General features: G+C 32.8%; 3 protein-coding genes across 7 annotated transcripts; 2 read left to right on the top strand and 1 right to left on the bottom strand.

Annotated features, from left to right (window-relative positions):
• The first annotated feature begins 313 nt into the window (after positions 1-313).
• On the top strand, positions 314-8,053 carry LOC143918164 (prolyl endopeptidase). Of its 2 annotated transcripts, none has more exons than XM_077439907.1 (16): positions 314-806; positions 2,699-2,809; positions 2,895-3,118; positions 3,236-3,423; positions 3,501-3,583; positions 4,351-4,493; positions 4,613-4,772; positions 4,847-4,966; positions 5,046-5,126; positions 5,208-5,390; positions 5,465-5,578; positions 6,704-6,852; positions 6,933-7,145; positions 7,223-7,365; positions 7,449-7,639; positions 7,719-8,053. In XM_077439907.1, exons 1-16 carry the CDS (start codon positions 387-389, stop codon positions 7,782-7,784), a joined length of 2,589 nt encoding a protein of 862 aa, XP_077296033.1. In that variant the 5' UTR covers positions 314-386; the 3' UTR covers positions 7,785-8,053. The 2 variants fall into 2 exon arrangements, with proteins under 2 accessions (XP_077296033.1, XP_077296032.1); XM_077439906.1 differs by having other exon boundaries at positions 420-806; positions 4,601-4,772; positions 7,719-8,033.
• On the bottom strand, positions 8,027-11,162 carry sip2 (septin interacting protein 2). Of its 2 annotated transcripts, none has more exons than XM_077439909.1 (3): positions 10,881-11,162; positions 9,597-10,797; positions 8,027-9,518 (listed from the first exon to the last, which is right to left on the bottom strand). In XM_077439909.1, the coding sequence occupies exons 2-3, from the start codon at positions 10,767-10,769 to the stop codon at positions 9,258-9,260; spliced, it is 1,434 nt and encodes a 477-aa protein (XP_077296035.1). In that variant the 5' UTR covers positions 10,770-10,797; positions 10,881-11,162; the 3' UTR covers positions 8,027-9,257. The 2 variants fall into 2 exon arrangements, with proteins under 2 accessions (XP_077296035.1, XP_077296034.1); XM_077439908.1 differs by having other exon boundaries at positions 11,064-11,124.
• An 889-nt stretch (positions 11,163-12,051) lies between these two features.
• Positions 12,052-14,436, top strand: Hmgcl (hydroxymethylglutaryl-CoA lyase). 3 transcript variants are annotated; one of them, XM_077439912.1, is made up of 7 exons: positions 12,052-12,148; positions 12,429-12,501; positions 12,576-12,721; positions 12,793-12,916; positions 12,985-13,197; positions 13,317-13,505; positions 13,584-14,436. In XM_077439912.1, exons 2-7 carry the CDS (start codon positions 12,436-12,438, stop codon positions 13,884-13,886), a joined length of 1,041 nt encoding a protein of 346 aa, XP_077296038.1. In that variant the 5' UTR covers positions 12,052-12,148; positions 12,429-12,435; the 3' UTR covers positions 13,887-14,436. The 3 variants fall into 3 exon arrangements, with proteins under 3 accessions (XP_077296038.1, XP_077296036.1, XP_077296037.1); XM_077439910.1 differs by having other exon boundaries at positions 12,082-12,353; XM_077439911.1 differs by lacking the exon at positions 12,052-12,148 and having other exon boundaries at positions 12,356-12,501.
• Positions 14,437-16,475: the final 2,039 nt, after the last annotated feature.

Genomic DNA, 16,475 nt, shown 5'->3' with positions numbered 1-16,475 from the left:
ATTTATACTAATTTAATAACATCCGCGATCTATACGATAAAAAGTACCATATACATCAATAAATATATAACATATAATACAATAAAAAGTTACTTTTTCCATTAAAATAAGAAAATTTAGGATTTTTGAACATTTTGTCGCGGGTACATTTTGTCAGTGCACTCATTTTCGGGTACATTTTGTCGTTGAACCTTTTGGACTTGGACCAATTGTCGCGTCCCCGTGTCGGGTGTAGATATCGGTAGTGTGGACGTAGCCAATATGAGCAAAGCCGCTTTTTAACTAGAAACAATGTAGCCAACCGAAAAATGCCGTCTACCATCGATTTATACTACGAGTATAGAGGATGAGAAGCTTAGCCGTAGGAGACCAAAGACGAGAGAACGATGATTGTTACGTGCGCTGATAAAGCCACACGCTTCGGTGTAGGCATGGCGGTCATAATGTCAGCGATGTGGCTGGGGCTGGGGGTGCGGGTGCGGGCGTCGACCCGCGTGGCGAAGTCGTCCACGCTCGCGCTACGCCCTTTCGCGCCAACGACACCGACACCGACATCGACAATTATCGCAGCTGGCAACATCGGCCGTAGCTGTACTCGTACTCGTAGCCGTAGTCGTAGTCGCAGGCTGGGCATCGGCGATAGTTATAGCGAGAGCGCGGCCGCGAAAGTGAATGGTTGTCGGAGTCGGAGCTTCAGCAGTGGGGTCGCCGCAGTGACAGCAAACCGACGCTCAGACTCGCACTCGCACTCGCACTCCAACTCCAACTCGGCCTCCGCCACTCACTTTGTTCTATTCGCGCCCCCCGTGAGTGCCCCCCGTCTCGATTGACCCACTCTCCATTCTCCACTCATTACTACAATTCCCGTTATTGTACGTCTGCCCCTTTCCCCCTCTCCCACTACTACACATTTAATGTCGCGTGTCATTCACAATGACGTTTGCTTTCACGTACATATCTATGCATATAAACAAATTACAATTCAATTCGAACGTTACCGTTTCAAACAATTGAATTGTTATATTTTATACGGTGTTGACAGCATCGATAAATTTTGTATTACCGACTGGGAGAATAATCATTTTTCACTATGACAATTTTTTTAGTGCTGAAATTGTATCAATTTCATTCCATTAGTGATGGGGTCTACCTCACGGGCCCGAATGTGAAACGCCGGAAAACGCAAATATCGGAAGGCGAAGATCGAAAATCGAAAGATCTTAAGTCGAAAGATCAAAAAAAAATGGTGCATGGTAAACGGTACATACTCACGTAATTTGCGCGAGCAGGATACAACAGGAACAAGAGGAACAGGCTTTTCCTCCCGTATTCTGCGCGCGCACATTAAACAAGGCTGTATGACAAAAAAAGAGAGATAATTTCACCGCATGCCACTCATATATTATATATACATAGTACGGTTTACTATGCAACCTTTATTTTAATCTTTCGACTTGAGATCTTTTGATTTTCGATGTTTGCCTTCCGATATTTGCGTTTTCGGGCGTTTCACTTTCGGACCCGTGAGGGAGACCCCAACTTTTTAAGTGCTGAGATTGTATCAATTTCATTCCATTAGTAATGATACAACTCGTGTTCATGTCTAATCTCAATCGATACTAGATAAATGATTACTTTCATTTTTTAAAAGGTTTTTCTTCAAATAATTGTACAAAATTTGATTTATTTTTTATTAATTTTACATAGATATATACCAGGAAGGTCCGACAGGTAGACCCCAATGCACCTTCCTAGACAATTACTTACAAACATTGCAGCATTTTTATTACATGAATCACTGTATTTCGAAAGGCTGAAGAACACGAAATTGACAATTAATTAATTAATCCATTGAGACATACATATATGGATTTAAACCTGTACATACATTTTTACGAATGAATTCAGATATTTATGACCGCAGGTAGGATTAACAATGAAACCGTTTGAACAATGAAAATCAGATAAATTGGCAAACTCTGATAAGATACCACTGACTTCTTCACAAATATCCAAATCCATTCTCCTATTCCATTTTTTCCAATATTTTTATACTTTAGTTTAGTTATGTAATGTACTATTTAATCATATTACAGCTTTCATTCTTTTCCTTTTCATTTGTTTATTTTGTATTTACCTTTTTCATTTGTTTTATATTTGTAAATTTCAATTTCTTCTTATATTCTATTTTATAACCTTTTTCCAATATTTTAATACTATAGTTTAATTATGCAATGTTCTACATATTTTGTCATGTTATAGCCTTTATTCTTTTCTTTTTCATTTGTTTTCCTTATATTTATCTTTTTCATTTTTTTTTATAATTTTTGTAAAAATCTCTTATTGGACTCAGATGTTACATATATTATATATCTACTATTTTTGTTTTTTTATACATATCTATGTACATCCTGTTGTCTGTTGATTTTTCAATAAATAAAATAAAATAAAAATATATAACTTTTATGATATAATAAAAACCGTATATATAAATGTAATTTAGAATGTCTCTATTTAGTATTATTGCACAATGTTTTGCTGCCATTAGCTACTTGTAATACTTACGTTATGCCTATTTGATTTCAATAGTGAATACTATTGTATTGTACTACGTTTTTCTTAAAAAAATTAAACTTGAACAAAACATATAATATACACAACCTTTTAATCTCACACTCATGTGATTGAATTTTTTTAGAATCTCTCATCAAATTTCTACACCCCATCACGTCCAAAGTCAACCATGGCATTCAGCTATCCTGAAACCCGTAGAGATGACTCTATAGTTGACATCTATCATGATATTAAGGTGCTTTAAATAATTTATTTTAATTTTATAATTAATATTTACAACTAATTTGTATATTTAATTAAATTCACTTCATTACTTGCAGATTCAAGACCCATATCGTTGGTTAGAAGATCCGGAAGCCGATGAAACAAAAAAATTCGTAGACCTTCAAAATTCAGTAACAACTCCATACATTAACCAATGTGCCTTCAAGTCGGACATCAATGAAAGACTGACGGAACTTTGGAATTATCAAAAATATTCGTGTCCTTCTAAAAGAGGAGATAGATATTTCTTTTATAAAAATACTGGATTACAAAACCAAAGGTTTGTTAAAAATAAAATTACTGACACAAATAATACCTAAAACGTTTATTATGATGATGAATACTTTTCTTCCGTATGTGAAAATGTAATAAAATGACACATATCTACATTATCTAGTGTGCTGTATGTACAAGATTCCTTAGACGGAGAGGCCAGAATATTTTTAGATCCAAATGTATTATCGGAAGATGGTACAGTTGCTATCTCGGTTACTGCTTTTTCTGAAGACGGCAACACTTTTGCATATGGTCTCAGTGAAAGCGGATCTGATTGGATAAAAATTCACTTTAAAGATGTTAACACAGGTATATTTAAAATAGTTTTCATACTCGTTAGAATGAATTCATTATTAATTTTATATAATAATAAATATTCATTTCAGGAAAGAATTATCCAGAAGTTTTGGAGAAAATTAAATTCTCTGGTTTATCATGGAGTAAGGATAATAAAGGCGTGTTTTATTCTGTAAGATATTATGTTTCAAAATATGAACATTTCAGTGGCGTGTCGTCCATACAGTTTATACTGAACTTGAACCGAATCTAATATAGTATGTTCACTCGAAGTTACGCAGAACCGGTTCAGCGTGGCTCTGCGTAAACCTACTTTAACCGTTTGCCCGCGGCCGTCTTCTATGGAAGCTTTGGGCGACAAGTCTGTAGCGCGGCTGTCTTCCATAGAATTTCTGAACTTTGCACGGGATTTTGAGCCTTATATGCGCCTATTTCAACTGTTTTAAGGTTCAAAATTGGTTGAATATATTACTGAGAGTTGAATGCCATCTATTCAATTTGCTTAAAATGAATATATACCAGTCAAAAATTAGTTTTTTGTGGAACCATACTGAAACCTCGTTTATGTGACGTCACGTCTTCATACAATTATGAAGAATGATTATTTGACAATTAATCCAAAACTACGAGATATATTATGTATTTTATTGTTTAAAATAATACTCTATGTGTTAATTAACATATCTGGTTACTTCAGTAAATATTAAAATCTGTATTTAAGATCGAAAACTCGATTGCCAAATTCGCGGAAAAAGTGCCGCGTACAGTGCTTGTTCGCAATATTTATTGCCACGGGCAAAGGGTTAAACACTCAAGTTACATTGACACTTGCAAAGCGTCTACATCAGATTCGTGTATAGACAGACCGTGCCCGATACATATGTATATGAAATAAAATGAGCGATTCACATTGTTAATTTGTTCACTTGTGCATTTTAGCGCTATCCTGAACAAACGGGAAAAACTGACGGTTCAGAAACCGATCCGAATAAGGATCATAAACTGTATTATCATTTCTTAAACACTCCTCAATCTGAAGATGTGCTTGTTGTGGAGTTCCCCGATGAACCGAACTGGAGAATGTATGTGTCTGAAATTTGAAATATTATATAGTACATATTTGAAAATCAATTCAAACACAGTGATATAAACGGACTTATTCCAAACGGTTGTTTCTTTTTTTACAAAGGTATTTTTTCAGAGAAGCTGAGGTCAGCGATTGTGGAAAGTATTTGATTGTCGGAACAGCCAAGGATTGTCGGTTTAATCTTTTGTTTTTTGCCGACTTGAGTCTAACTCCAGTAATTTCTGGTAAATTGAAATTAACTCAAGTTGTATTCAAATTTGAAGGAGATTTTGAGGTATCACGTTTTATTCTGTCAATAAGTATATATATAAGTAAAATAATATTTATATTGTTTATTTATTTATATAGTATATAACAAATGAAGGTTCAAATTGTGTATTTCGTACCAACAAAGATGCCCCCAATTATCGATTAATTAATATTGATTTATCTAAACCTGAAGAAGAAAATTGGACTGTACTCGTTCCCGTAAGACATCGAAAATTTATAACCGAGTAATAAATACATATATCAAAATACTGCAATATATATATTTGTTATTTTACAGGAACACGAATTAAATGTTTTGGACTGGGTAGGGTGTGTTAATAATGATAGACTCATTATACATTACATCAAAGATGTAAAAGTACGTACATATACATATACATATGTATTGGTTTTTTTTTTTGTACATTTTTTATTTTTATTAATTTGCACATTGTTTTAGAGTGTACTCCAAATACACGATCTTTTAACTGGTGATCTTATCAAAACTCTCCCATTAGATGTTGGCACAGTTACTGGATTCTCCGGGAAGAAAAAACAAACGGAAATGTTTTACAAATTTGTATCGTTCTTAACACCGGGTGTAATTTACCACTACGATTTTACCAAGTCAGATGAACCAAAAGTGTGTTTCACTATTCTATAATGATGTATAATATTATATGTTGAGCTTGCTTATTCATTTGAAATTTCATTTAGATTTTCCGACAAGTCACCGTAACCGGATTCGACTCATCTGTGTATGAATCAAACCAAGTGTTTTATTCGAGTAAAGACGGAACTAAAATTCCAATGTTTATCGTGTCCAAAAAGGTTTGTTGAAATAGGATGTATAATACATATACATAGAGACCCGTATTTTGGGCATCTATTTTTGTCAATTTTAGCATTTTCATTTTGCATTTTAGCGTTTTAGGGCATTAAAAATGTTCAATTTAGCATCTATTTTTATGAAGAGTTTAATTTTAAATAATAAAAAATTTCGATGAATGTTAATAAAATTTATATACAATTTAAATACATTAAAAAATAATAGAAAAATTCAAAAATATTTTGAAATTAATATTACAATAAAAAAACATGAATATAAAAATATAGTACCAATTAAAATTGATTAAAACTTAACATGGAGCATATTTCTACAGATTATTTTTTGAGATTCGTGCGACGATCGGTAACAATTATATTGTATTTACTAAAATACCTTTCAGCATCCACACTATTGACGGGACACCAAATTGATTTTAGAGCGGCACAACCAAACTCTTCATATTTAATTTTTGTTGCCATAAATAATAGCAATATATTTCCGGCGTGGATTCACTTTTTATATTCTCTATTAATTGTCTAAAAAGTGCTGATATCCTTCCAAACATTAAGCCTCTGTTAATACATTAAACAATGGCAGGTTTCTAAAAAACAAAACCGTTTCTTTAACATTAATATTAGATTTTGAACCTGCCACAGATGGATTGAATAGTTTACTCAATGTTCGGAGGAATAGATTTGTCTCATTTAGTCTTGGGTGCGAGTCTAGTTTTAAGACGCTTTTTTGAGCAGCCTTTTGGATACACAGCTCCAACCGTCTTCTTTTATTTACAGTAGTAGACAAAAGCAGTTACTTGGTTTCGACAGAAAAAACACTGTCTATAGTAAACTGCAAGCTCTGTTTTATCTCCTCAATTTCTTCAAATAATAAATGGGCAAAGGGATAGGAAGACCCTTCTAAATTGTCTATTAATTTTATGCAAATTTCACTTTTGGTTGTTATTTTAGCACCTATTCGCATATTTTACGAATTTAGCATCTATTCTGAATTTTAGCATTCATAGCAAAGTGCACAAAATACGGGTCTCTAATAATACATAATGTGTCAGAATTATTTTCTTTATAAAAACACTTTGGACAATAAATTGTCGCTTGTTTTATAAAAATTAGGGTTTGAAATTGGACGGAAACAATCCAGTACTTTTGTACGGATATGGCGGCTTCAACTATTCCCTGCAACCTGCGTTTGGCGTTACAAGACTGATGTTTATACAACATTTAAATGGTGTCGTAGCCATTCCCAATATTAGAGGAGGAGGGTTAGTGTTTATTTGCATTATGAAATCAATAATATGATTTCAATTTTTCATTAATTTATAACTTTGATTCGGTTTAATAGAGAGTACGGAAAGAAATGGCACAACGGTGGTCGTCTTCAACACAAACAGAATGTTTTCGATGATTTTCAAGCAGCTGCTGAATACCTGGTCGCCAACAAATACTCCAAGTCTAATTTAATAACAATTCAAGGCGCTTCGAACGGCGGGCTTCTTGTAGCGGCTTGCATCAATCAAAGACCAGATTTATTCGGCGCTGCCATTGCACAAGTCGGGTAAGCGAAGATACAAACTATTCATTAATAAAACATTTGTATTTCATGTTGTATTAAATCATCGAGTTTTTTTTTAGCGTCTTGGATATGTTACGCTTTCATAAATTCACTATAGGTCAGGCTTGGGTTTCTGACTATGGTTGTTCTGACAATAAAGAAGAATTTGATGCACTTATCAAATACTCACCCTTGCACAATGTTCGCAAACTTGATACTCCCGGTAAATATCTCGTAGAGTTTCATTGTATGTTTCTTATATATGTAATGTACACGATAATGAAGTTGACGATTTGTTTTCATCAGATTGCATCCAGTATCCGGCCACATTGGTACTGACGGCAGATCATGATGATCGCGTTGTACCACTCCATTCGCTCAAGTTCATTGCGCAATTGCAATACAACGCCCGTAAATCTACGTGTCAAAAGAATCCTTTGTTCGCTCGAATCGAAACCAATGCTGGTCACGGTGCTGGAAAACCGACGGCTAAAGTTGTAAGTATCCCAACCGTCAAATGTGTTACAAAGTGAATATGTTATAAGTCATTGATATATTTGATTTTATTTGTTTTAGATCGAGGAAAATACGGACGTGTTGTGTTTCATGGTACAATCAATGGGTCTCAGTTTTGTGAAATGATTTGAACATTACATTTATTATACTACATGCATTTTATAAATGTTATAATTAACTTATGATGTTAATTATTTAACACACCAAAAATACCAGATTCTATGTTAATCAAAAATATAAATGTAATTTTTTTCTATTTGTATTTTCTATTTGTTATTTTTTCTATTACAATAATTACGAATGTGATGTATTCTTTTTTATGTTGCCATACTTGAAAACCATATGTTCTAAGGAATAAATGCTATTTTAACAGTTTTTGATTTTATTGCAGCACTAAAATTTTTCAAATCAATTTACATACATATAATCTGAAATTAAGCATTAGCCACATTTTTATATTACAACATATAAAATATCTATTTCTGGTTGTCCAATGTACATACAAATTTTTGAGGATTATTATAAAATTCAGAAATTTTTAAGTCATGATAAAATAGTCAAAAATTGCTTAAAATAAAAATAAAACGACAATTTCAGTGGGCAGATTACAAGCAAAATCTCGTCAACTTTTAGTAGTAATTACACTGAGCAACAAAAAAAATTACCAGAGCGGAGACTAACCAATCTTTACTAAGATTGACCCACTGAATTCGAATATGATAATGATTTTTGTTGGTTAGTGATCGTTTACAAGATATGAGCGTTTAAAAAATGTGCGATTTTTACAGTTTTTTGGCTTTTGCCAAATTAATTATGGATTAAATTCAAATAATCATTCTTCATAATTGTATGAAGACGTGACGTCACATAAACGAGGTTTCAGTATAGTTCCACAAAAAACAAATTTTTGACTGGTATATATTCATTTTAAGAAAATTGAATAGATGGCATTCAACTCAGTAATATATTCAACCAATTTTGAACCTTAAAAAAATAGGCTTACATCATGACACTCAAAAAAATATCAGTTATTTTCAAAAAAATCATTACACTTAAGGCAATGATTGTAACTTGATTCTAACTTATTTGCATAGTGACGCCTAAAACATCACATTCAAAATTTAAGCCATGAGCATTAAGTACTTATGTACATATAAAACTTAATACTTTTCGACAATATGCTCGCGAGCATTGCACAAGTCAGTCGTCACCTTTTAACTATCAGATTGCAGTCAGTCGCATATGCAAATTATTGTTGCATATTGACCCGAGATTGCATTATGATAGTGAGACTTCAGATAATATAAACCGGCAGAGCAGACACTTATCTTCGACCGTCTCAAGAATAAATATAATATATATAACAGTACTTATTACGCAAAATGGAATTTTCTTACAAACACAACACTATTGATACTTTGTATTTAAATAAAATTAATACCAGGAATGTAATTGGATATCCACACATTTTGTATTAAACAATGATCGATTAAAATCAACTTTTATTACGTTTAAATAAATTTTACATACATTTTTAAGATTATACTAAATGTTAGTTATTTTCAATTAATAATATCGATTGTGAAAAATATCAACGACTCATTTTAAGGTCTTGCTTCTAGCGGCTGCTTTGCCGATGCAATGTGAAACATCAACGGATTTAACAGAAAGATGGACAAAACTATCTTCAACGCCTATTGTATCCACTCTATTGCAATCTTCAAACTTCAAAACAGACGACGACGGCTTGGATGATTTCTCTCGTTTTACGTGCTTCAATAACATTGGTTTTGGAATATTTTCAGCCATTATTGTCACTTTATTGTTATGTGGAAGTCGCTTTATCGTCGGTTGTTCAACCTGAAAGAATACAAACCATACACATTTTGAATATTTAGATGGAAATCAAATTTTACTAACTATTTTATTATTACTAACCACTTTTGTCGCCCTCGGTGACTTGTAAGCTTTCTCTGGTAGCCGCAAGTTTTCCTTTCCAATATTTCCCCTAATTTTGGACGCCATGCTTATAGGTCCTGGAGGAATACGATCCCAATAGTTTTTGGCCGGGCTTACATTCTTAACCATAGGCACAGAGGCACTGTTTTTTATATAAAATCTGATAGGACTTAAAATATTTTCATATTTGTTACCCGGATAATTTAATCTAGTTTTGAGAGTCTGAGACTTATCCTCAATCGTTTTATTTCTAGGAGTAAGTTTAGCCCTAATTGGAACTCTAAATGGAGTCAATTTATGTACTGGAGTTGGTTTTTTATTTTCAGTTACATTGGGTTTAAAAAATTTCCGTTCTTTTCCAATATTTGGTTTGGGACTTATTTTTACACTCAACTCGTTTACTTTTACATCAATATTCTTTTTTACACTCAACTCATTTACTTTAATATCAGAAGCGTCGATATGTTTACGCTCGGGAGGGCAAATAGCTCCATGTTTCATAAAGTATTCCATTTCTTCAATAGTATCATTGAATTTCAGTGTATCATTCGATGAATCTTGAGATGCATGACTTGGACTGTTTTGAACCGACTCAACATCGCGTGCACTTGTATTTAAACTTTCATTGCCAACGTCACTCGATAAACTATCAGGTTCAAAATCAACTTTTACTGGATCTGTACTGATATTATCAAAATCGGTACATACCTTATCACTCAATCTCATGGAATCTTTAGCATTTTTTACGGTTTCAGCGGCGCTCACGTCTGTGGTTGAATTACTATGATCACTTTCATTGCGTATATCTTCACTGGAACCCCGTATGAGTCTTTCCATGCGAATAAAACTCTCGTCTGACTCTTCAGTCTGATTATCGAAATTGTTCAGAAATGATATATTCGACGTGAGCGGAGATACGACCCCAGAAAAGAGTCGTTTATGTTGCAGTTCAATATCCGGCGATGAGTTGCAAGATTCGGGCATCACCTGGCATTCCAATAAGGAATATTCTAATAAACTGGAATGTTTGTTTTGGAATTTATTCTCTGCAGTACGCGAATCCTTCAACCAATTTTTGAGTGGAGATTCGCCACTGAGTATACAACTGTTTATCGTCTTGGTAAAACCAGTCAAACATTGTTTTTCTTCCATTGTCTGTGAAGGGCGTGTATCAACAAAACTGAAATGCGAAAAAAATCTTGATTGCCTTAAAATTTTAAAATATATAAATAGAGTAACACTATTACATAAAATTGTACATACATATTATAGGTATTTATGAGAACTATGACACCGTCTTAGAGTCAATATGAAAACCTTATTGTAATGTATTGTATCCAAAATAATGTATATACTATCACGACACATAAAAACTAAATATAAAGCGACAAATATGAACGAAATGGGTATTAAGTCAGCGAATTGACAGAACTGAGCTGGCCTCACCTCAGTAGGGGACCAACCGTCACTCCGATCGCGAACATCAACCGCCACATTAAAACACAGCGCAAACAGGACTTAAAACCAGTAAATCAAACCATGTCCGACTATCGATTTTTTTTATATGTGGTACATATTTTTCAAATCAACGATATGGACAATAAGAAAACAATATAAAAATGGGTTTTAGTTCTGTTGGGCTATAGTTAGGCTCATGTTTCACGCTCAAATACCAATTCTTAACGCTTCGCTGCGACATCACTTTTTGAAACTACATATGCTAACAAATGTCGCAAGTGCTAAAATCAGTATTCGCGCGCATCTCAATACATTCGTAAGTTTTTTCTACTCATTTAAAAATAATGATATACACGAATCTCGAAAATATCCAAAATAGAAAAAAATATGTGGGGTTCTGTCAAATGGGGATTTTATGGACTCGGTGAACGGGTTACATCCTAAAGGTGAATTGCTAACAGAATAACCGCCTCTACGAAAATCGCTCTCACGGATCTCCTGTAGCACCGAAATTCGTCAATTCTCAGCCTCCAAAAATGTTGCTACAAAAACTCTGCGCGGCAGAGTTTGTTCATTGTTTGCTCATTGTTTGCTCATTGTTTGCTAAACGTCGTCTCTCTCTCTCTCTGGTCTCTCTTCTAACTTTCCGTCTCTCTCTTCGATGGATCGCTTTTAGACGATACCTTTGTTAACAATGACCATTCTATGCATTCTACTTCTATGTCTAATGTATTTTAATTACTTGCATAAATTGTTTTTGGTAACCGTTAATGCTTTTTACGGGAATTAATTTGGAATCAAAGAAAAAGCATTTGAAATGCTGCCTTCGCAGTCTTTCCTTTTTGTTTTACTGACATATAATAAAATGCTAATTTCAATTTGTACTCTTATTTTTCGCTAAACGGATTATTGCGCAAATTGCGATCGCGCGCACGACAATCGTTGCCATAAAAATCGCTAATGCGGAATATCTGACACTCGAGTTCTCATTAGTACAATATTTCACGAGTCACCGAATAATCACCGAACCTATTTTTCATATTATTAAAATATGTAAAACTCTAGTGGATATAGTATGTATTTGGTGTTTATGGACTACAATAAAGCAACTGAAAAAAATAATTTAAAATTTTTTGAATTTGAATAAAAGCGCTCGCTTGAATTACGCAACTTAATCAAATATTGCGTGAAAACTTGTATGACAGTTTCATTTGTAAACATAACCTAATGTGACACGTAGATTAACAGCTGTTGCAACAATAATTGCGAACATAGCCCGTATTGATACAAATTTTATTTCAAATACCATTGTACAAGTAATTCTGATTTAATATAACTTTTCAAAATTTTCAGTTACAAAATGTTAACATCACTCCAATGTACAAGATTCTTATCGACGCGTGTGAAAAACATTTGCAGATATTATGTAAATTATTTGAGATGTGAGGTATATAAATGTTTTAATCTTTCTCCAATTTTCAATCATTTACATGTTTTCAGAGTTCCGATAGTGCTAAAGTGAATATAATCGAAGTCGGTCCCCGAGATGGTCTACAAAATGAATCAAAAATGGTACCCACCAATGTCAAAATTGAACTTATAAATTTACTGTCAGAAACTGGATTATCTACCATAGAAACTACTAGGTTAATATCTGATAAATTGTTGAAATATTTCCAGCATACATTTTTTACTAATTATCAACTAAATATTACAGTTTCGTTAGCCCAAAGTGGGTACCTCAAATGGGCGACAATGTTGACGTAATGAAAGGCATTAAAAAGTTTCCCGGCGTTAATTATCCAGTTTTGGTACCAAATATTAAAGGCTTTGAAGCTGCAGTAAGTTTGGATGGCAAACTTTTAAATTAAATACCTTTACTGAATAAGAAAATAATTTTATATTTTAGTTAGGCGCTGGTGCTACTGAGATAGCAATTTTTGGTGCCGCAAGTGAAACTTTTACTCGAAAGAATGTGAACTGTTCCATTGATGAATCTCTTGAACGGTTCCGTGCTATTAGTGAACAGGCTATTGCTAAAAAAATTCGTATGAGAGGATATGTCTCATGCGTTGTTGGATGTCCATACGAAGGACCTATTAAGCCTTCACAAGTTTCTAAAGTATATATTTTTTTCGCTTTCTTTAAATCTTGTGAGACTAAGTGTTTTTTTTTTATGATCCACTCCAAATCAAATATGCTAATTTACGAAAATTAACAACTTATTAATATTTCTTTAAGGTTGTAGCTGCATTATTCAATTTAGGCTGTTACGAAGTATCTTTAGGGGATACCATAGGTGTGGGAACTGCAGGTTCAATCCAAAGAATGTTGAATGAAGTGTCTCATGTATCGCCATTTCAATATTTAGCACTTCATTGTCATGACACTTTAGGGCAAGCTCTTTCAAACGTCTTGGCTGGCTTAAATGTAACCATTTTCTTTGATTATTAAATTGTAACTTATTATTTTTTCTTGTAATGTAACATCCATCAATAATTTTCATAGGCCGGAATCACTTCAGTCGACTCTTCTGTATCGGGTCTAGGTGGATGTCCATATGCTAAAGGAGCTTCAGGAAATTTAGCGACTGAAGACTTAGTATATATGCTGCATGGCTTGGGAGCTGTAACAGGAGTTGATTTAATAAAACTGATCGAAGCTGGCAGATATATAACAAATTATTTAGGAAAAGAAACCCTGTCCAAAGTTAATGCAACTTTAAGAGATAAATATAATAATGATGAAGATATAAGAAAAGCGGCATTGTGTTTTGTTCCACGCACCAAAAGAGAATACAAAAGCACATAATATATATATAGTCTTTATGCTTTTATATTTTTAGAATATTTACATGTTGATAAATTGTTTTTATTTAATATGCTATATTTTTTACTCCACATATGAATTCAAAATTGAATATGTATTTAAATATTACAAACAGAATGGAACGCTATTCAATAGCATGCATACATATGCTATAAAAATTGATTTATCTGTGAGCTAGAAGTATTTAATACCAAAATATTCTATTATATAAAGTTCATGTGTATGATAAAACTATTAATTCCTTAATTTGTGATAAAATATCTCATAACTGTTAAAACAGTTTTTATTAAATTAAACTTGATTGTATATTTTATAAAATAAATTTAGAAAATATTTTCATAATTTCAGTCTTTATTATTTTGACTTAAAAAATGAATCTAAAAAAATGTAGAAGATGACAGTAAATGAGGTTGATAAATAACGACAGTTGCTGAATACATATGTGAGAATCTCCGTTCACGTTGCATCTAAATATAAATCTGAAAAGAATCAGAACCGGTCAACCAGAAATCACAATAAACTCCTATTATTTAGTTGTATTTTATTATTATCCAATTTTCATTTTTGGATTATTAAAATTATTTTTCAATTATAAAATAGTGATACATATATGCCAAAAGCAGTTGCTTATTATTTTAATAACTTGGAAGGCTAAAACGTTTTATTGCTCCTATTTTTTAATGGCATTAACAAGTTTGTTGTACGTGACAAATTGTTTGATTTATTATATATGTATAATATTTAGCTTTCTTTCACATTATTAGTCTCCAAAAACCCTTCGATCAAAATTTTTAATTTCCAAAAACTTATTAAATATTTTCATAAATAAATTGTTGATAAATATTTTTTAGAAAAGATAACTGCAAATTAAATAATAGCCTGTTCTTGGATTTAGACATTGAATATTCACTTGTTTATTTATTATTCCTAAAACAACTTATGTTATAAGCATTTATATAAATCCCCAATGACTATAAATAAATTTATGATAAATTCTTCGCGATGAGAGCCTCATCGAACATCAAGTTGCCAGGGATATTTAGATACTAGCATATTAGTATGCAGTTTAAAAATATATAATCTACACATTTATAACATGTCATATTTATATTTTCGTCCATAGTACCATGATTACTGGAATAAAAGTACAAAATAGTTTAATAATAAGCATATAATATGTTTTCTTAAATAAGTTGACGAATTATGTTAAAATTATAAATATGTATGCAAAACTTCTTGGGTCTGTTACATTAGTTTCTGATCCAATGATCATTCTCTATTTTCCAATTTTTTTATGTTAGTATATGTACATATACATATAGGTATGTATGTAGAAATATCTTATTTGAATATTAGTGTACAGCTTAATAAGAAAAAAATCTCAAAAACCTATTAATAATGTGTTGAGTTTTTAAAAGCTTTACCTGTTGGCAGACAAATTATTATTCTTTGGGAAATTTCTACGACAAACAAATTGCTAGATATTTGTCTGCAGACAAATCAATATACAAATGCCCACCGTAAGCAAAGCCCTAATAAAATACATGGCTTGTGAAACATTTTCACTACGTAGATTGTAAACTGTGGAGCACATGTTGATACGCCAGGGATGACCAACAGCAGATCCAGTGTATTAAAAGCAGACGCGTAACTACTATGCCGCACGGGTATGCGGTGCATGCGGGCGTTGTAGATTTAGGGGCCGAAAAGGTTTTAAATGAAAATACTACACATTTTTCAAAAAAAAAATTGAAATTAGTAAAATTTTCTAAAAATTATTCATTCGACTAATAGGAAGCACAAAAACGACGTTGAAATAAAGAAAGAAATGAAGAAAGCGTCGGAACAATCGAACAAAGTTTTAATAAGAACTGTAAAGGAGGTATGTAAAAATAATCAATTTAATTTTAATAAAAAAAATTCTAAAGGGGGGTCTTTTGTTAACATTTGAATGCGAGCTCAATTTTTTTAGTTACGACACGGATTAAAGGGGCCCCAAAAATGAAAAATAAGGGATGAAATGAAGTCGAATAAACGGATTTTATTTACAAAACTATTATGAAAACACGAACACTTGTACTATCGTCTCAGGTACCTGAAGTCCGAAGAGGATAATCGTGCTTCTTTTTGAGTCTAGTCCAGTGGTTCTTAACCTGGGTTCGATCGAACCCCAGGGGTTCGGTGAGTCAATCTCAGGGGTTCGGCGGAAATTCAGCAGAGCCAGGCTCAACAGCAACTCTTCAGAACAACAACGCTCTCAACGTTTTGGTGTCAACAAATGGTAACGTACCCTGTTATTGCTAAGAAAGCTCTGGAGATTTTCATACCGTTTGTTACAACATATTTTGGCGAGCAAACTTTTTCGAGGATGCTGGACATAAAAACGAAGAAAAGGAACAGAATTTGTTGCGAAAGTAACATGAGAGTGGCACTTGCCAAGGCAAAGCCGTGCATTTATGAACTGATCTCTGAAAGGCAACAGCAGAAGTCACACTGATTTGCAGTAAATATTCATTATTATGTTTTTGTTTTTGTGTGAAAATCATGTTTTATTGGTTTTGTTCTTTGAAC

This window comes from Arctopsyche grandis, chromosome 10 (genome assembly GCF_051622035.1).
Source record: "Arctopsyche grandis isolate Sample6627 chromosome 10, ASM5162203v2, whole genome shotgun sequence".
In the NCBI taxonomy this organism is placed as follows: domain Eukaryota; kingdom Metazoa; phylum Arthropoda; class Insecta; order Trichoptera; family Hydropsychidae; genus Arctopsyche; species Arctopsyche grandis.
This window is presented reverse-complemented; position numbering and strand designations above follow the sequence as displayed.